Raw genomic sequence first — 21,348 nt, 5'->3', positions numbered from 1 at the left:
TGAGAGGGACTGACTTGGCTTGCTTTCCATGTCAGATCTGCTAAACTTAATATGTGAGTTGAAGAGAAGAGTATGTTTCAGATATATATACATCACAGGGATTCAGAGACCAGAGTGACCAGTGTTTGTTTCCCTTCCCCAGATGTCTCTGGTCATCGCGTGTATGGTAGCTGTGATTGTATACCGCCTGTCAGTCTTTGCTACATTTGCTAGCTTCATGGAAAGTGAAGCATCCTTAAAGCATGTCAGAAGTTTCCTCACTCCCCAGATAACCACATCTCTCACTGGATCGTGCTTGAACTTTATTGTCATCTTGATCTTGAATTTCTTTTATGAAAGGATATCTGCCTGGATTACAAAAATGGGTAAGCTGGCCAAGTCATTAGTATGACTCTGAAAAAGGGTTCCTACCAATGCTATACCTCCATTCTGGATAATCCCCAAGGGAGTTCATTTTTTAAAGGCAAATTTTAAGGCAGTTTTGCTCTTCAGGTAGACCCATAGCCTGGTACTTCAGAATCCCCTAACAGCTACATTCAGGCCAATTATAGTGGAAGCAGGAAAAATAACTAAAAAGAATTAGGACTCTGTAGATCTTTTTGAGTATTCTTACCTTAATCCTTCCTTGATGGGGTTAGTTGAAGCCTAAATAAAATCCTCACACGTTTCTGAAGACACAGATAATTTTTATTTCATGTGTATGGTGTTTAGAAGGTATTGGATTTTGAAAACCATTGTGAGGAAAACGGAACAATCAGGTCCTCCTGAATAAATCTAAAAGTTAGTGCTTCTCTTCTCAGTTGCCATGTGTTAGAACCTGGATTATTATGTTCTTTTAAAAATCTCTCCTAAAGCCATGAGGTAAGGTGAAGGGGTCACAGGCGGAGTGTTAGGTTCAGTCAGGAAGACTAGCACAGAGCACAGTTGCTCCTGGCCTTGCCCCCAGCAAGTTGGGGATGAGATCAGAGCCTCAAGTCCAGGCCTCAGCTTCTTCTGGGACTGCTCTCTCCAGGAGATCATGCCCCCCTCCTCTAAATCTGTACACTGACAGTGTGCCCAGTGGTAGCCAGAAAGGCAGCACAGTATTTACTCATCACTAGAGTAAGCACTGGGAAACAACTGTCATTAAATACTATTTTCAAATTTGGAGTTGTTCTCTCTCAGTTTTACTTATTTTTTCTGCTAGCAACAGCCAAAATATAAAAAATTTTAGCAATTAGCACCTACAAACAAAGCACCTAAAAAATATCTCAGCTTTCATCAATGAGAAAAATCTCTTGTATTCACATTAGAGATTTTGTAGGAATGCAGCTAAATTTCAGTAAAATGGAAGCGTTATCTGTGTCTTTAGAATATGTGTTACTATTTCAGTGTTGCTGAAAATGTCCTGGATTTGGCTGGATCAGCTTGTGCTCTTGGGAGATCATCAGTTCAGAAAAGCATGGCCCCTTACTCTTTCATGCCTCATGTTGTTTTACTGTGGTGTGAAGAGACCCTAACATTTTCTTATCTTTGGAATTCATAAAATGATAGATCACGATCATGCATTTTAAGATAGATCATGATCATGATCATGCATGATCATGCATTTAAGTGAAGGAGAGGGAAAATATGTACTATTACTGCCACCGTTTGCATGACATTGTTTTCAAAACTGATAAAGCCGTTTAATCCATGAGAGGAAAGCACAATTCAGTTTGAAATCATCCTCTGCCCTTTATAAGATGTACTTTGTTTAAACCTGATTGAAAACAGAGGAGAGAGATCTGATGTATTTACAGGGTATCATATAGTGTTACGGGGATGAGCATAAGGCTCTTCAGTCTAATAGGCACTTGAATTCCATATTTTGACTGTGTGACCCCAGGCAAGTACTTCACCCCTCTAAATGTACTAATGACGGCTTCCCAGGCTTCTCTGGTGATTAGATTAATACACAATCTCTAATAGAAAGCCTAGTGCACATCCATAGCTACTTAATATTGATCAGTTATGACCAGAGTGGGGAAGATTTCAACAGACTCTCAGAATAATATGACTATATATCCACTTATCCCAGGGAGTAAAAAAAAATAAGGAGAAGCAGGAAGGTGCATTATTAAACCTTGGTGTTTTTTATTTACCAGAAATTCCTCGGACTCACCAGGAGTATGAGAGCAGTCTTACCTTGAAAATGTTCCTGTTTCAGTTTGTAAATTTTTACTCGTCCTGCTTCTACGTGGCTTTCTTTAAAGGGAAGTTCGTGGGCTATCCTGGAAAATACACATATTTGTTTAATGTGTGGAGAAGTGAAGAGGTAAGAATTCTCTAGAGAGGTGAGGTTTGTGGCTTCAGTAACTCAGTGTTAACTAAATACCTTTAGGTGTGCCCTGCGCTAACTCAGATTTTATCAAGTTGCAGGAAAAGTCTAAGACACTGACTCTGTCCACAGAGCATATTGGTCTTAGAATCCTGCTATCTGATAGACTTTCCAGTTCGTTTTGGGCAAGAAGTTATATTGTACCTATTGTTTGTCATAAAATATGAACTATGAACTGGAATAAGTAAGTTCTGTATTCCTGAAGACTTCCATCAAAGGATGAATAACTTTCTAGAGGTAGAGCAAAATGGGCTCTACCATGGGTACAGAGTTAGAACAGTTCAGTGGTTTCCAAACCTGGCTGTGCATCCAGATCACATGGAGAAAATAACAACTTCCAGCCCTAATCCAGATATAAAGATTCGGAATTTTCTAAGAATAAGGCCCAGAAATCTGTTTTTAACATATTTCACAGCTGAATCTAATGTAGCTAGACTGGTGATCATGCTTGGAACTTGGAACTAAATATCCATTTATATTTCTTTAATATGTGTTCCAATGCAAATCTTCAGATTCTCACCCTCTGGTTTGGGATTTCTTTTGTTGCAGAAGTCCATCTTTCATCCTTTATTTTTCTCCTTTTCTTTCTTACTAGTGTGATCCTGGAGGCTGTCTAGTAGAATTGACAACCCAGTTGACCATCATAATGACTGGGAAACAGGTCTTTGGAAACATTAAAGAAGCCATTTATCCGTATGTATGACTTACAGGTTTTTGCTTTTTTTTAAGTAACCATGAGAGATTTCCTCTGGAAGAAGATGGAATTCTTTGATTATCATTGTGCCTTTGTTAGCTAATGTTTAAGTCAACAGCAACAAAAAAACTTCACTTTTAATCAACAGTCAAGAATATATTGGGACTTTCCTAGTGGCTCAGTTGTTAAGAATCCGCCTGCCAATGCAGGGGACGTGGGTTCGAACCCTGGTCCGCGAAGATCCCACATGCTGCGGAGCAACTTAGCCCATTCACCACAACTACTGAGCCTGCGCTCTAGAGCCCACAAGCCACAGCTACTGAGCCCACGTGCCACAACTACTGAAGTCAGCATGCCTAGAGCCCATGCTCCGCAACAAGAGAAGCCACCACAATGGGAAGCCCGCGCACCGCAATGAAGAGTAACCCCTGCTCACCGCAACCACAGAAGAAGCCCACGTGCAGCAACAAAGACCCAACGCAGCTAAAAAAAATAAATAGAATAAAATAATAAAATAAATAAATTTTAGAAAGAGAACAAATGAATGTGAAAAAGAATTAATTATGTGTAAATGTAAAATCATACTTTAAATAAAGAGAACAATAGATGGGATCAATTACAGATCAGACACAATTGAAGAATGAATTAGTTAATTGGAAAATAGTACTGAGAAATTTCCACATTGTACAGTGCAACAGAGAGACAATGAGGTTAAAAGTATTAAAGTGACAGGAGGCTATATAGTGGCATCTACATTAATCTGCTAGTAGTTTCAGAAAAAGAAAATTGAGTAAATAGTGGAGGAAAAAATCCTTTGAATAGGTAATTGCTGAAAATTTTCCAGAAATGAAGAAAAACATGACTTCCAGAAATGAAAATGAATCCTGAGTATGAAGCAAAATAAGTAAAATTAAATTCACACCCAGATATGTTATGGTCAATCTACAGAACATCAGAGATAAATCATCTTAAAATCTTTCAGAAGAAAAAGGAATGCCATCTACATTCAATAGATTTCTCACTAATAACATTAGATGCAAAAGTATTTTCAAGATTCTTAGTGAAATAAAATGTTCACCTTAGATTTCTAGAAGCATTTTAACTATTACATAAAGTACAGGTGAAATAAAGGCATTTTTAGACATGAAAAAACTAAGAGTTTACATTCATAGACCCTCATTGGAAGAACTACTGAAAAAAGAAATGAAAGTGTGGAATGCAAGAAACATTGGTTAGTACAGCAATTGGTAGCTCAAAAAAAATGTAGTACTTTGGTATAAATCTTTAATATATATGAGATTTGTATGCTGAAAACTACAAGTCCTGTTGAAAAAAAAATTACATCTATGCTAGTGGAGAGAAACATGTTGATGGATTGGTAGACTCAACTTAGTAAATATGCCAATTATCCCCCAAATTGATAAATAGATTTGTTATTCCAATCAAAATATCAATAGGATTTTAGTAGATATAGACAAGTAGATGCTAAAACTTATATTGAAGGCAAATGAACTAGAATAGTCAAAACAAATTTGATAAAGAAGAATAAATTTGGAGGAATTATACTATTCAATTTTACGACTTACTATAAAACCATTTAAATCAACGTGGGATTGTTGAAGGGATAGACATATAGGTCAAATGGAACAGAGACTGAAGAAATAAATCCACACAAATATGGCCATTTTATTTTTGACAGAGGTGCAGAAATAATTCATTGAAGAAAGAACAGTCTTTTCAATAGCTGGTGCTGGAACAACTGGACATCCATATGCAAAATAACAAAACTCCACGAGTTAATTCAAAAATTAACTCAAAATGGATCATAGATGATAAAACCATTTTTTTTGAGAAAGCAAGGAAGTGATTACAAAATTCAACATGAGGGTTACTATGTGGGGATCAAGGGGTTTGTAATTGGAATGGAACACATAAAAGCGCTTCTGTGATTCCTAGCAAAGTTCTCTTTCTTGAACTGGGTGGTCTCTTTTCCTTTGTGATTCCAGTTACATGCATGCCCATCTTTTTGATATTGTCTCAAAAATCTCAGGTGTTCTTTTCCCTTTTTAGCATTCCTTTTTTCTTTGTATTTTGGCTTTGATATAAGCAGAAAATGTTTTCCTTTTAATTCACACATTTACTACAGTATTTCATATTGTCTTATTTGTTAATTTTTGCCAATTTGGAGGGTGTAAATGATATCTCATTTTGGTCTTATTTTTCATTTCCCTATTTAAAAACATGAATGAGTCTTTTTTGACCGTATGTGTTTTCTCTTCAGTGAAATGCTTATTTGTGTTGTTTAACCATTCTTCTACTTGTATGTTTATCTTTTTCTAATTGATTTGTAGAAATACTGTATAACTCTGGTTACTGTGTTTTTGTTTGTTTGCTTTTTGGTTATATGTGTTGCAAATATTTTATCCCAGCACAAGTTTTGTTTTTTTATTTCTTAATAGTATCTTTAATCACAGTTTCTCATCTTTAATACTATTGACATTTTGGACCAGATAATCGTTTGGTGTGAGGTGCTGTCCTTTGCGTTGTAAGATGTTTTGCAGCATCCTTGAACTCTACCCACTGTATGCCAGTAGCCCACCTTCCCCCCAGTTGTGACAGCCAAAAATACCTCCAGATACTGCAAAGGTCCCCTTGTGGGCCAAATCACTTCCAGTTGGGAACCACTGCAGTAGATGGACAAAAGTAGATACTTATAGCAAAATTTTTATCAATCTTTGCTTTTATGGTTTAACATTTTTAAAGTCTCGTTTAATACACCCTTTCCTACCTTAAGATCAAAAACCTATTCTCATATAATTACATCTAAATATTTTTAGCATTTTAACATTATTGTTGCCTTTCTCTTTTAAATTCTTAATATACATGGAAAAGATTTTTGTGTTTGATATGAAGGTCAAATTTAATTTCTTACACACACACACACACACATAATATATATACATATATATTATATTTATATATTATATATCATGTTACCATTTATTGAGAAGTCCCTCTTCCCCACTCTCCATGATCTGCAATACCATTTATGCCAAATGGCAAGTACAAGGCTATTACTAGGCCTCCATTCTGTTCCAGGATTTGTCTATCCCTACACCAATACTACACTCTCTTAATACAGCTTTATAATAACTCTTCATATCTGGTGGGACAGGTTTTACTAACTTATTCCTCATCTATAGAATATCTTGACTATCCTTTGTCTTTTGTCTTTCTGTGTAAATTTTAGAAACATCTTGTCAGATTTCACATGGGAAAGTATTTTGGTTTTTTGACTGAAATTACATTCCAGTTGTTTCAATAAAACAACTGACATTTTATTATGCCAGGTCTTTTTATTCATGAACATTTAGTTTGGACTTTAATGACTTCAAATAAATATTTAAACTTCGGCATACAGGTCTTATAAATCTTTGGTCAAATCCATTTCTAGGTACTTTTCATTTTAATTGCTATTGTAAATGGTATCTTTCTAAAAATTATATTTTCTACCTGTGTTTTGTGGGTATATAGGAATGCAATATATTGATAAACTCTATTATTATTTCTAATAATTTTTGTCTAACTTCATTTGGGTTTTCTATGCAGATAATCCATTCACATTACTGTTAGTAATCATAGATGTCTCCTCTATTTCCAATTCTTTTGCCTTTTTCTTTTTCATCTTATTGTGCTGGCTAAGATCTCCAGTAAAGTCTTGAATGTGATCATTCACACCCTTATTTTGTTCTTGATTCTAAAGGGAATGCTTCTAACTTTTCCCTATTAAGAATGATGTTAACCCCAGGATTTTGGTAGATGCTTTTGGTCAGATTGAGGTAATTTTCTTCTTTTCCTACTTTTCAGTAATAAATAGGTTTTAGTAGGTGATTGAAATACATCAAATGCATTTGTCTTCATCAATCAACATGATTTTATATTTTTCTCCTTAAATTTGTTAATATGGTCTCTTACATTGATTGTGTTTCTGATAAAAATAATCTTTTTGTTCCTTAAGTAATCCAGTATTATCATGATATATTTTATATAGTATAGAATTTAGTTAGGTAATATTTTGTTTAGGATTATTGCGTTTATTTTCATGTGTTAGATAACCTCTTCCTTCCCTAGTCATACATTTTCTATTGTACCCCACTTCTCATTTCCCCAAGTGGCCTTCTGAGTATCATGACAACATAAAGGTTAGTGAATTAAATAGATAAAAACCATCCTGTAGTGATCCTCTCCTCCACGTGCTCTTTAACAGAACTGTCTCTGAGTAAATACATTTCCCTGCAGAGAGTCAGGGTTGTCTGACTTTCTCAATCACCCAAGTAAAGATCTTTTGCCCTCATCAAGTACTGTGAACAGAACACAAGGCTCTGACTTGGACTTTAGCTGTAGTCTTACCTCTACATGTTCTGTGATCTAAACTTACTTACCCTCCCTTACTGCCATTTTTTAGATCTAACACTGATTCTCTGACCCCTTTCTTTTAAACCCTATTTCATGTATTTACTTTTATCACTTTCAACAGCTTTGTTCTGAATTGGTGGAGACGCCGAAAAGCTCGAACCAACTCTGAAAAGCTATACAGTCGATGGGAGCAGGACCATGACCTTGAAACTTTTGGTTCTCTCGGGCTATTCTATGAGTACTTGGAAACAGGTAATTTTCAACCACTGCTTTGAAACATGGAATAGGCTGAGTAAAATAAGTATTTTTCAGCTCTTAATATTTCTTCCTACCTTGCACATAGTAGGTGTTCAGTAAATCATTGGCTAGTGGATGAAAAGATAGATGGGTGGATATGGAAAAGATTGGTTCAATATTTCTATTTCCCACCAAACAGAATGCAGAATGAAATTGATTTCAAAACACCAATCTCAGAGATATTTTTCCTATCAATTTAATGTTAATACTGTTGAACCGAATAAAGTAAGGATCACTTTTTTTTGTGGAAACAGTCAAAATATTTATTGACAGATGAATGGATAAAAAAATGTGGTATACATATACATATGATGGATTTTTATTTTATGCAGCCTTAGAAAAAACAAATCCTGCTATATGTGACAACATGGATGAACCTTGAGGACACTATGCTAAATCAAATAAGCCAGTCAACTGTGTGATTCCACTCCTACTCACATGAAGTACTTAAAATAGTCAAACACATAGAAGCAGAGATAGAATGGAGGTTTCAGGGGCTGGGGGGAGGGGGAAATGGAAACCCGTTCAGATAACACTTAACAAGGGCAGATTTGTTTTAACCTAAAACAGAAGAAATGAGTGCCAGTTACAAACATTCATACAAATCTCCAATGTCAATTCTTGAGAAAGATCTTAATTTAATGCCTTGTCCAACTAGATTATTTGGCTTAGGTTTTTGTTTTGTTTTGTGGCAAAGTCCTAACCACTGGACCACCAGGGAATTCCCCTTGGCTTAGTTTTATAAGGCAGAACACTGTCTCTCCCTCCATGTCCACAGGGGAGAGGGAATGTTGCCATATCTTTCTGAGTCTCTTTTTGTTAACTATGAAGACTTGCATTTTTTAAGGCTAATCTCTGGAATTCTGTTATAAGTAAGGATCACTTTTTAATACCTGTCTCAAATTAGTTTAAGTAGCTTTCTCCTTTCATTTGCCTCAGTGACTGCTCATAGAAAGAATACGTTGAAAAACATTTACAGAGTCTGACATACCTTTAGTGTATATCCCTTGTTTCAGGCTGAAAAGAAGAAGGCTAAAAGCAGTTATGCAAGGGAAACCCAAATTGAACACAAGAAATGCATAAAATATTCTAAGGATTGAAAAGAGAAGAGACCTTGAGATGAAATTTTAGGAGAGATAATAACGGGGACTGCTTGTGGAGTCTACTCAGGGTGTTTCCTCTCAAATGTCCTTCTCTCTTTCTTTGGTGGAATTAAAGAGGACTGTTTTCCCAACTTATTCTCATGGCCCATAAAAGTCATGGTAGAATAACGGAGATGACCTGAATTTGTTACCGATTCTCCACTGTAACACATACATATGATACCTGGATAAAAATAGGTAAATCAGGACAAATAGGAAGAAGTCTCCAGTTATAAAATTAGGTAGTCCTTGCTTTCTGGAGTGATAAGGCTGTAATTTTTAATTAATTGCTTATGTTTCAAGTGAATTTGTGCATAAATGTATCAGAGATTATAACTGGAATTAAAAGATGAAATCAGGGTTTCATAATAAGATTAACTACCATTTATTGAGACACCACTAAAAAGTTAATTTATTCTGGATATTTTACATACATTATCTCTAATCTTGAAACATTCTACAGAAATAGTCATTTTATCTTAGAGGGTACTGAAACTTGGATAGGTTAAGTAATTTGCCATGGGCCACAGAGATTATAGGTAAAGATCTGGGATTTGAACCTAGAAATTCAAGCTGTTTCTACATAATACTTTGTTTTAACTTTCTATTTCTTGGTTCAGTAGAGAAGTCAGGAAGGAGGCAGTTTGTTCCCTTGGTTTAGTAGATGACAAGACTGATTCTAATGAGAAATCTTATGAGAAGAGCTGAAATCCAGAAACACTCAAGATCTAACTAAAAATAGAGGACTAGTGGAAGATTCTTTTTTTCTTTTTTCCTTCAATGGAAAACCATTTTTTGTATCTCTTATTATTTTTTCTTCACTCATGTGGGAAGTTTGCCAGCTGCATGGATTCTTTCACCCCAAGCACTGATGGAAACAAAAGAAGAAAAATGGAGAGAGAAGCCAGCTTACACAGGTGTTAAGCCTCAGTGAGGAAAGAGAGTAAAACTTATTTAGAAAGATGTCAAGTTAGTACAGAGGATCAGGACCTTAACAAATACCTCATTCCAGGATATGTATGTTTCCTTTGCCCACATAAAATTTATATATATTTCTGATGCTTTATATGATTCATTTCCTGATTTGTTGTCAGATATCTTGTTTGTTCTACCTTCTCCTCTGTTAACATCTTCAAATCTTAAATAATGCATTCATTCATAAGGCTTATAGTTGAGAGTTTTTATATACCCCAAACATACAAATGAGTCGGTCATTATCCCTGATCTTAAAAAGTACATAGATCAGCAAAATAGAAAACTTGATTACCCCACGGATGTGCCAATACCCATGTAAATGCTAGGCTAGCATAGACCTAAACGTAGACCATAGTAAAAGACTATGTTTTATGAATAATAACCATATCTTATCTAACAAGAATAAATGCTTTCTTCAGACAAGCAGGTCTCAAAAGAAACAGCAGGGATGGAGCTGAGCTGTGCATGACCAGCTCAACAAATAAGTCACTGTGCTTCCTGTAGGGAAGAGGACGTGGACAGCTGGAAAGAGGCCTGGAGTGTTTTGCTGATGTAGATCCCTCCAAAATGAGGGAAGTAGCAGGAGTTAGGCAGAGTGTTCCCCGTTTTCCCCTCCACAATAATGAGTTTGTGAATTTTTCTTTTGTCCCTGCAGTTATCCAGTTTGGATTTGTTACATTATTTGTGGCCTCTTTTCCTTTGGCTCCTCTTCTTGCTCTCTTGAATAATATAATAGAGATTCGAGTGGATGCCTGGAAGCTTACGACTCAGTACAGGAGACCTGTAGCTGCTAAGGCTCATAGCATAGGTGTTTGGCAAGACATTCTTTATGGAATGGCTGTCCTTTCTGTTGCAACTAATGTAAGTAGACCTATTTCGATGGAATAACTGTACTTTTTTCTTTTCTTGAGGATGGGGAGATGTGAATGATGTTTAACTCAATCTTTATTTACATTGATTTCATCATGGTCCATAAAGGTAAAACATCCCTAAACTTTTATGTGCTAAACAACATAGGCAACTCTATGATATGCAAACTCTTAGATATACAAGGAAAATTGTAAAAACATGCTTATTAAAATACCATGATATAGTTTCATAGCATGTGACAAAGTAGACAGAAAATAAGTAATGGTATAAAGGATTTAATAATACAATTAAAGCTTGATTATACATAAAGTTGTATACTACAAACAGAATACACAACATTTACCTGTTATTTTTATGGAGCACTTATTAAAAATGATAATAAAACTGAATTCCCAAAAGCAGAAATTTTACAATGAATATTCATCTACAATAATGGTATAAATAATGAAGTTGATATAAGATAGCCAAAAAAGAAAATTTAACCACTTAACATTCACGCTTCCAAGGAAGCTTATTGTACAAAGATGAAATAAAATTGAAGTTATAAGGAGAGCTTAATTAAAATGAAAACCTATCAATATTTTCCTAGCTGATTTTAGGAATCAGCCAGAACCATATTTATAAAAACTGTATACCAATAAATACTTTTATTATTGAAAAAGAAGAAGGAAACCATGAACTGAACATGTAACTTATGAAACTAAGAAAAAATGTAAAACCAATCAATAGAAAGTAGTAAGAAAGAATTAATGAAAATATAAACAGAAATAAATTAGAAAACAAACAAAAAGCAATATAATTGCTAAATAAGTCGAGTTGGTTCATTGAAAAGATAAACAAAACTGAAAATCTCAAACAAAAAATTACAGGGCACAAGTGAGAAAATTATAAGAATGTTATGTATGCATTTATTCTAATAATTTTTAAATCTATTTGAAATTGTCACTTTTTTAGAAATAAAACTGCCAAAATATATTCAGTAAGTGCTAATAAAACATGAAATGGACCAGTAACTATAGAAGCAATATTAAAAGATTTTTAAAATCTACCACTAAAAATGTAGATGGCAGAGCCAAATGGTTTTAAATTGACTTGTCTTACCGAAAGGAAACATGACATTTATAGTATTCCAGAGCTTAGGAAAGGATGGGAAAATACCATTCCTATGGCATCAAATACTGAAATTAATTGCACTGGACTGTGGGAAATTTACCAGTACATGGTCTTCTATTTCTTCGTTCTCCATTCCCTACACACACACACACACACACACACACACACACACACACACACACACACACACACACACACACACGTCCAGGCAAGTAAATTTGGTTAAGGAGAGTAGAACTGTGTTATGAAATAATAAGAAATGTAAGAAATAGCAAGCCATGATGGAAAGAGATAGACACAGGCATAGTGTTTTTGGAGACAGATACATTTAGGTTAAGTTTTCAATGTAGCACTTTCTAGCTATGAAATCTTGAAATACTGATTATACACTATAAATGAACTATTTTATGTTCTAGGTCAAAGACTCATATATTAACTTGATTAATAATAGCATTCTAATCATTTTGCATCCATAAGGCATATGGAACTGAAAGATATACAAATCAGACATTTGTAAAACTGCATTGTTAACTCATGATCTCCCTCTTGTTTTGTCCTTTAGGCTTTTATTGTTGCATTTACATCGGACATGATTCCCCGTTTAGTTTACTACTATGCCTACTCAAAAAATGCCATTCAGCCTATGAGAGGGTATGTCAATAACAGCCTGTCAATATTCCTGATAGCCGATTTTCCAAACCACACTGTACCTTCGGAAAAACGAGACTTCACCACTTGCAGGTTTTATCTTGTTTTCATTTTGCTTTTTAAATGTATTTCTTAAGTTCTCCATTTCCTTCATGTCTTACAAAAAATATATACTTGGGGCAGTAAAACTCCTGGATAAAGTGCATCAATTCTAGAATTCACACATTGTATGGTTCTGATTTGAAAAAGTAGAATGCCCAAAAGTAAGATAATATTATGGGTAGAGATAATGTCAATTTTGAATTGTTTCTTATTTTCTAAGTTTATTGGAAAAATTTTCTTCAACAAATGCCTCCTTGGTCCCAAGTTGTAATATGTATAATCATACAGCATGGTCATATTTTACGTGCATTTAACCTACTTGAATTTAACTATGTGTCCTCAAAAAGAGACAGAGTAAGGAAGAGAGAAATAACAATATGATTAGTTCACCAGCCATCCCATTTAAAAGGTTTCTTCCATGTAGGGAGTGTGAACTTGGATTTGTAAACCTGCTGCTTTCACACTCAGTGTCTCATGTACTGTGAGGATCTTTTTACTCTAGGATTTAAATATCATATATATTTATTTATGTATGTGTGTGTATGTGTATATATATATATATGTGGTACATCAAGTCTTTTAAACTTAAACCTTAAACCAACTGCTTCATCTGGGATTCCAACAACAACAACAAAAAACCAGCAAAATGTTGCAACACAGGTAGACAAAAGCATTGTTATATTCTATATTTATATAGAGAGGAATCATAGCATGGGCAGCTGTCAGATTTCTTGATGTCACCACTTCCTACCTGAACTAAATCTTTGAACATTAATATCTAGACACTTGGAGAAAAAAATGAACTCACAAATTGAACACCAAGAAAACCCCAGAAGGATAATAAGGAAAACAAAAACAATGCAGTGTCATATAAGCCGAGAAAATAGAGTTTCAAGAAAATAGGAATGGTCAGCAATGTCAAGTTCTATCCTTCACAGGTCAAATAAGATCTGGATTAAAATGTTCCTTCAATTTAATGATAGGAGACAGTTGGTGTCAGTGGAGTGACGATAGAACTAAGTGTGTTAAGGACTAGGAAGACAGGGAATGGAATGGAAAGAGCAAATTTTGCTGACTCTCTAGAGAAACTTGTCTCTGAAGGGCAGGAGAGCAGTTTCACTTGTGTCTCCTGCTACATATGTACTATACAAAAGTAACATATGGCTATTATTTTTATCTGTATAGGAAAGATAAATGTATCATAATAGCAATTATTTTCCTTTGACTTGACTTTTGTTGTCAACTGAAAGGGTCTCTTACAAGAAATAATATGAATTTATACTGGGTCTGTTTGTTTGAAGTTATAGCTTACATTTTGCATTTATTTCCATTTTTTTCAGGTACAGAGATTACAGAAATCCTCCTGATCATGAGGATAAATATTTTCATAGTATGCAGTACTGGCACGTCCTTGCTGCTAAGATGACCTTCATCATAATTATGGAGGTAAGCCTTTATTAACTTTCATGCCAGTTAGTCTCTTTTCTCCCTTTAGGCATATATTTCTATGCATATTTGTTCCGCAGAAAATTAGCATTATCTCAATAGACTATTTTGAAAGAAGTATTTGTTGTCATAAAAAGTAAGTTAGGAATATTTTAAGTACAGTGGATTGCCTGTTATTCACGTACTCTTGTTGAAGATACCAGGGTAACAGAAAAGAAAAAATAAGACCTTTTTCTTTGAGGTCAGTCAGAGGGCAGAGGACCCACTTATTTTACTGAATACCTATTATTAATAAATAGTGGTTCCAGAGGCTATAATAATAACTTTGTAAGTTCGGCTTTATTATTCACCCTTGACAAATGAATCCAACAGTCAGCAAAATTAGTTAGTTGGTTTAAAGATAATCGGCTAATATTAGAGCTGGGTTTCAATGCCAGATGTCTCACCGCCAAGCCTCTGCTCTGTCCACTGTATTATGTTTCCTACCTTGTGGAAAAGCTAGGGTAATTATGGATATAAGGCATGCAATACAAAAGAACCAGTACAGAGGGGGTATTTGACTAAGTTACAAATTGAGTGCTACAAATCATAAGACATGAAGGCCAATAAGGGAGAGATAAATAAATGTTAGGCATTTTTTCACTCGACAGTAAAGGCCAATAATAGACTAGATAAGTCTAATGCAAGAAAACACAAATTCCTATCAGTTTTTGTTTAATTTGTTTTATTTTTATCAAGGTTATACATGTAAGTAATTTAAATCCTCACCCCTCTCAGTTCCTTATGAATTTATCACTTTCATTCCCACATTTTCCATCAGCGGTTTAGATCACCTTTCAGCCTGGTAAATTACAAAAGGAATTCTTTGGAATTTTTGTTTCTGTTTATTTTTTTTGATCATCCCAGGCTCCGACTCACCATCATTCTGGGACTTCTCTTCAACTTCTCTTATACTGAATACTATATTTTCTTCAATCTATTATTCTCCCATTCTTGAATTACTAGCTTATTTTGATAAAGCACATCTTTCATTAATTTTCTGAGGAAAATAATGGACAATTTTTGAGAACTTGAATATAAAATTTCTTCTTTTTCCACATAGATAATTAATTGGTATAGAATTTGATTAAAAGTCATTTTCCCTGAAAATTTTTTTTTTTTTTTTTTTTTTTTAAATCTTGTGTTGCGTTTTCTTTCAAATCTTATGTGGCCAATTTACTAGTTTTTATTTATTTATTTATTTATTTTTGGCTGTGTTGGGTTTTCGTCTCTGCGCGAGGACTTTCTCCAGTTGTGGCAAGCGGGGGCCACTCTTCATCGCGGTGCGCGGGCCTCTCACTATCGCGGCCTCTCCTGTTGCGGAGCACAGGCTCCAGACGCGCAGGCTCAGCAATTGTGGCTCACGGGCTCAGTTGCTCCGCGGCATGTGGGATCTTCCCAGACCAGGGCTCGAACCCGTGTCCCCTGCATTGGCAGGCAGATTCTCAACCACTGCGCCACCAGGGAAGCCCCCTGAAAATTTTTGAACCAACTTTTTTTAGGTATTCCTGAAATTTTCCAAGACATTGCTCTATTTTCTGTCAGCTTCTAGTGTTGCTATGAAGTACAATACCATTCTAATTTCCCATTCTTTGTTTATGATTTTTTTATGTATCAGTAAGCTTTGAGGATTCTCTCACTAGTCCTTCTTTTATGAAACTTCACAAGACAGTCATGTGATGTTGGACTATTAATATTAATTGTTCTGGACACTCACTAAGCCCCTTTGACCTGCAAATGTAATTACCCTTTAAGTTGAGAAAATTTGCTTGTACTATTTCTTTGATAATTTCCTTCTTTTCTCTGTTCTATCTTTCTGGGACTTCTGTTATTCAGATGTTACAACTGTTTTGAAATTCTATTATAATTATCATTTATTTTCTCTCCTATAAATAGTCAGGTTCATATCTTTGTCTTTTTATTCTACTGTTCTCTTGCTCTCATCATTATCTAGGTATCCTCTTAGTTCCTATTTGTGTGCTTCAGTCTTACCCTTTCATGTTAGAGACTTTCTTACGTATTTGGTTGTTCTTGGCAATCTGCTCATATTTAAGAGCGAAGCAAAGAAAGCCGATTATAAGGTTTGTGTGCATACAGGAAGAACGTCACTTGGGTGGGCTTCACTGTAGGGTGATAAAGGGGCCTTTTCATTTGAGACCTACAAAATTTTGATATCTATAATTCTAACTTCTCTGATTAGTTATTTTTCCAGAGAAAAAATCCTCCAAACTTCTGTTTGTTGAGCTATTTCACGACTGTGTTGAGAGCCAAGAAAGGCAGGAGGGACTAGAGATCTCATGGTTCAGAATGCTGAATTGCACTGAGTTGCCCTGTTTTCAGTATTGTGCCACACCTCCATCTTTCGCCATCTCTGCTGCCTGTGAGTTCACAGCTCTCTGTCTTAATTTCTGCAGAAAATATAATTTCTGCAGAAAATAAGGTACTCAGTTGCTGCCAGGGCGGGGTTGGAGAGAAGTAGTTCCTGAACATGGTTGAGAGAGAGGCTCTGAAAATTCATCTGCCCATTATACAAATTTTTAAATAAGCCTCTTATTTTTAACTCCACCCACACTACACCTTCAAAGTCCTTAGTACCTTCTTTTCTGAACTTTTCTGAACTTTTCTGAACTTTTCTGATGATTTGAAACAAAATTGGCTTTTGTCTTGATTTCTACCATCACTGTATCACCAACTGCAAATTTAAGTGCCAGCTTTCTTCACTCTCTCGAGTCTCACTGTTTCCTCCCTTTTTTGTGTGTCTTTGTGAACAATACAATTTTTAAATTTCTTTACAAATATTTTATTAGGTTTTTAGGAGGAAGCATAGATGAAGAGTATATTCAATAACCACGTTCAACTGGAATCTCTGTAATCACATATTTTAGTATATATTTGTTTGCTTAATGTTGGTCTTTGTAGGAAAGTTCCAGGACAGCGACTATATCTCTTTGTTTTTCCTTCTAGCTACTGTATCGAGCACAGTTTGTTGAACAAATGAAACAATTTGTACGAACATCTGCTGAACATTTGACAACTCTAGCAGTGTGTCTGATTTTCTTTTGTTTCCTCTAGCATGTTGTGTTTCTAATGAAATTTTTGTTGGCGTGGATGATCCCTGATGTTCCAAAAGATGTCGTGGAAAGAATCAAGCGAGAAAAGTTAATGACTGTCAAGATTCTCCATGACTTTGAGCTTAACAAACTAAAAGAGAACTTGCGAATGAATTCTAGTGATTTTGCCAAGCATCTCATTATTCAGGAAAACAAAGTACATCTGGCTAAATCAGCAACCTAATCAACATAACAAGTAAGCCACTGGTTGCCTGTCTGGCTTCACAGTTTTCCCTGGGTTTGGGGCCAGAAGCCAGAAGCTGTGTGTCAATTTTACCCTTTCTTCTTTTTTTCTTAACTCAAAGTTTTTGTACACTCATATAGAGGCCAACTTAGTGGAGGCTGGAAGAATACCACTTGTCTGCTTCATTGGCTGGGCCCTCCCCAGATATTGTTTTCTGGGGTTCTATAAATGATTGTTAAATGTATGTGTGAAATCAGAATATTGGAAGATCATGGGATGTTGCAGTTTAGAATTAAACACTGGATGTGAGCTGTCCCATCACCTTCCAGTGCAGCTGCACATTTTCATGGTCTTCATTCTATTGGGTTGTGTTATATCTCTGCCTCATCAAGAAAAGTGTTGGGACAAAAAGAAAAGAAGTGAAGAGGTCTATTGAGCCATATATATATCCTGCCATTTTAGACTATGCAGATGAAAAACCAATATCAGATGAGATAAGAAAACATACATATTAAAAATATTGGGTAAATATCATGGCAGGGGTTTGTTCCCAAAATCATCCTGAATAAGGTAAACTTCCATCAGAATTTCAGATAGTCCTTCCAGGTAAATACAAAATTGATTTTTCAAGAGACTGAACATTTGGGTTTCAGCAAAAGACTAACAACTAATTTCTTTAAATATAACATTTCAGAAACAGTAGTTTTAAGACTGGATTGTCTTATCTGGGAAACAGCATTAAGAAGGTATTAGATTGTTTCAGGTCTTTAAGTAAATGAAAGACATAGAGAAGTGAGTGTGTCTTCTTAGTAGTTAATGAATACAAGACAGTGTATATTGATTAATTTATTGACTTCAATCTAACAAATCATTGAATTATTTTTAAAAATAATTTTTCTTCCACAACACCTATTTTGCATCATGAAGCCTGTTTGAGCATTAACTATTTGCATAAGTTGGGTACAAGTTGTTTATGAAATTCTATCTCGTTTAAAGCAGTCTCAAATCTTCTAATGAGTTTACAATTTTTTCTATTGATGCACTGCTATACAATGCTCGGTGCCTTGCTCCTATGCCTTTGCCCCACAAGATGTGGTTGTACTGTTGATTTGATGCGATGTAACATCTCAGGTGTGAGCTTCTTTTAGAGAAATTGTTAGTTTAACATCAATCACAGAGCTTAACACCAAATATGGATCAACCAAGTAAGAATGAGGTGATGGATTTGATAGCCAAGTAAAAAAAATATATTCGTTGAATTATTTCTCTCATACTTAAGCCTGTGGCACATGTACCCCAGTTCTTGTTCTTTCCCTTAAAAAATACTTAATATATATTTTAAACACTATAGAGAGATGTAGTTTAATTTTATAACATTTGAATCTCTAGTTTCAAATTACACTTCATTTTCAAAAGAATAGTGTTTTTTAATTGCACACAAAAGAAGAAACTTTATTACAAGATTTTTTAAAAAGTAGTGTTTCATTATTTGATCCTAATATGATTTTATAGAATTGCCAGTATTAAGTGTATGGCAGGTAGTATTAACTAATGATCAGTATTAAGCATTTAGAACTGAGGATTATGAAATTATAAAACCATGAGACAGTTACCCCAGTATTGGCAGTAATTTATCATCCACTGGGTAGACTTTATGAACATTTTTGCATAATTTGAAATGATCTCATTATTAAAGAATGATTTCACATGTGGAGGAGATTATTTTCTTTGAGAGAACCAGTTAGTGTTACTATGAAATTAGCCACAGATGCAGTATTTTTGCTTGTCAAAGCAAACTCTGTTACTATGATGTTGTACAGCTCGTACCGCTTCCTTCCTGGGAGCTAATAAAAATAAGGAAGAGCATGGAAATCAGTTTCTCAGATATAAGGTTTAATTTTCATGGGTTAACAGTGTTTATAGAGCTAGACTGCAAGATAAATAAAGACAAATTTAATTCACATGGTTATCTGTACATTGCAATCTTAAAACAAAACAACTCAAGTGTCGGGTTTCTAGGATGTACGGAGAAACTAGCAAGGGAAGAAATAGTTTTTAAGATAGGTAAATAGTTCCTATGATAGGTAGATATTTTCCTTTTAAAATGCTGACAAATACTTTCTATTCACATTTCAATTTTCTACCAAGAAGTTTCTCACATCTTAAAAGGAAATACAAGTATCTCTCACTTTCCTAAAAGCTTGATAAACAAAATCCGAAGCCAAATCGATTCAGGTAGATTTGTCTTGTCTAGTTAAACCCATTAGTTATTGTAAGAGGGCTGAGTTGAGCACCTGACTACCAGGTGTAAGTTGATATTTATCAGCATGGCAGATGTTTTTATAATTCAATCAAATACATAGTTATTTTTTTCAGAAATGTTCCAGAAATCATTTGAGACTTTATTTGAAATAATATGAAGTACAAAATCCAAAAAAAAAAAAACTCGTTTCAAATGTCATCTCAAATTTTCACCTTCATCAGTTTTTCTTTGCACAAAAGAAGCAGAATCCATTTCAAAACATTTCTTTTAGAGGAACCCATCAAGAAGAGGGGGGTGTCTTAATTAAATGGAATGCTATCTTATTTTTGCTGCCTCTCGTGACTCCTCTTGACGTTAACAGTCTTCTTTTAACTAAGCCATCAAGCAAATTATCAAGGAAAAGAAAAAGGAAAGAAGAAAATAAAGAAGAGGAGGGACAGAGGAAGGAGATAAGAGTTCCCTCCTTATGAACCTGTGTGTGCTCCTATGGGGAGAGAGGTGTTGTGAGGTGCTTTGTGCAGCTGTGGATGCTAAGAAGAATGTCTCTTTCCCAAACCATCTGATGAGGGTGAGAGAAAAGCCAAAGAAATTTCAGGTTGAAAACTATTATATGTCAAAAGTAAAACTTTGATTTCAAAGTGACTTTGTAGTGTCAGCTGCCATGTGTAGCCCTGGGTCTCTGTTGATTACTCCAGTTGAGGCTGAGGAATTTGTGCCGCTGATTCAAAAGGTGAATATATTGTTGTGAAAGAACCTCTTTTGTTTTTAATCGTACCAGTTATTATGTTATCAAAGAATGTTATTAAGGAAAATAGCATTGCAAGAAGTACCATTGGCCAGGCTTAGATGTCTGCTCACATGAATCCCTGTTGCTGTTATGTTATTTTTTTTTTTCTAGATGGTATTTTACTCCACTACTTTATGTGAAATAATTCAAGTATGTGTCAGTTATTCCAGGATTATGTAAAAATTCAGGAGAATATTAAAGTGTGGTTCAGTGTGTGTTAGATACCTGCTTCCCTCTCCTAAAACTGTTCGACTAGGTGTGTCTTTCCTATGAAAGATTATGTGCCATGGTGTTAACCAAGAAAACAAGTGCTTTCTTTTCTTCTCTTTCTTTCTTTCTTCCATTTTTTTTTTTTGCAAGGAGGGTGGTATGCAGGTACACAGGAAAAGTATCTCTTAAGTTACATATACATAAATTTTATAAATCTCAAGAGATTCAAATATGCACAATGAATAAAATAATACTTAATTTTAAACTACATTTTGACATGAGCTCAGTTTATTCTTACAGTAAAATATTGATATGCTTTTTCTGAATTTGAGTGCTCTAAGTGGTTTTGAGGTCATTTTTTGTTGTCTAGAAATATTAAAATGCATTACGTATAACATGTTTAATTCACAAAATTACATGTTTGTCCCATTTAGAGATGCATATTCCTTGAAGAAAGAGTCTAGATGGTCCAGAAAAAATGGAGAAGGTGGTAATTTTTTGTTTTGCCTTTTTATCTTTTCTACTTTGAGAGGTGATTAAAATGAACAGAAAGGCCCAAGGAGAAAAATAGTATGTTGAGGTATTTTCCAAAATTTTTTCTAGGTCCACCTTTCCCCAAAAGAAATCCACAACCAGCTTCCTTGGAATTGTCTGGGCCACTTGTGAGATATGCATATCCCTTGGTCCTATCCC

General features: G+C 34.9%; 1 protein-coding gene across 1 annotated transcript in view; it reads left to right on the top strand.

Moving 5' to 3' along the window:
• ANO5 (anoctamin 5) overlaps positions 1-20,925 on the top strand; it is a 101,298-nt gene extending 80,373 nt beyond the window's left edge. The window contains 8 exon segments of the mRNA XM_007174811.2: positions 143-365; positions 2,127-2,296; positions 2,955-3,052; positions 7,591-7,721; positions 10,539-10,744; positions 12,429-12,607; positions 13,957-14,062; positions 17,174-20,925. Coding sequence (XP_007174873.2) covers positions 143-365; positions 2,127-2,296; positions 2,955-3,052; positions 7,591-7,721; positions 10,539-10,744; positions 12,429-12,607; positions 13,957-14,062; positions 17,174-17,395 — 1,335 coding nt within the window. The 3' untranslated portion in view covers positions 17,396-20,925.
• Positions 20,926-21,348: the final 423 nt, after the last annotated feature.

The sequence above is a fragment of the Balaenoptera acutorostrata genome, chromosome 9, assembly GCF_949987535.1.
Source record: "Balaenoptera acutorostrata chromosome 9, mBalAcu1.1, whole genome shotgun sequence".
Taxonomy (NCBI): domain Eukaryota; kingdom Metazoa; phylum Chordata; class Mammalia; order Artiodactyla; family Balaenopteridae; genus Balaenoptera; species Balaenoptera acutorostrata.
Note: the sequence above shows the minus strand (reverse complement) of the source record. Positions and strands in the feature narration are given on the sequence as shown.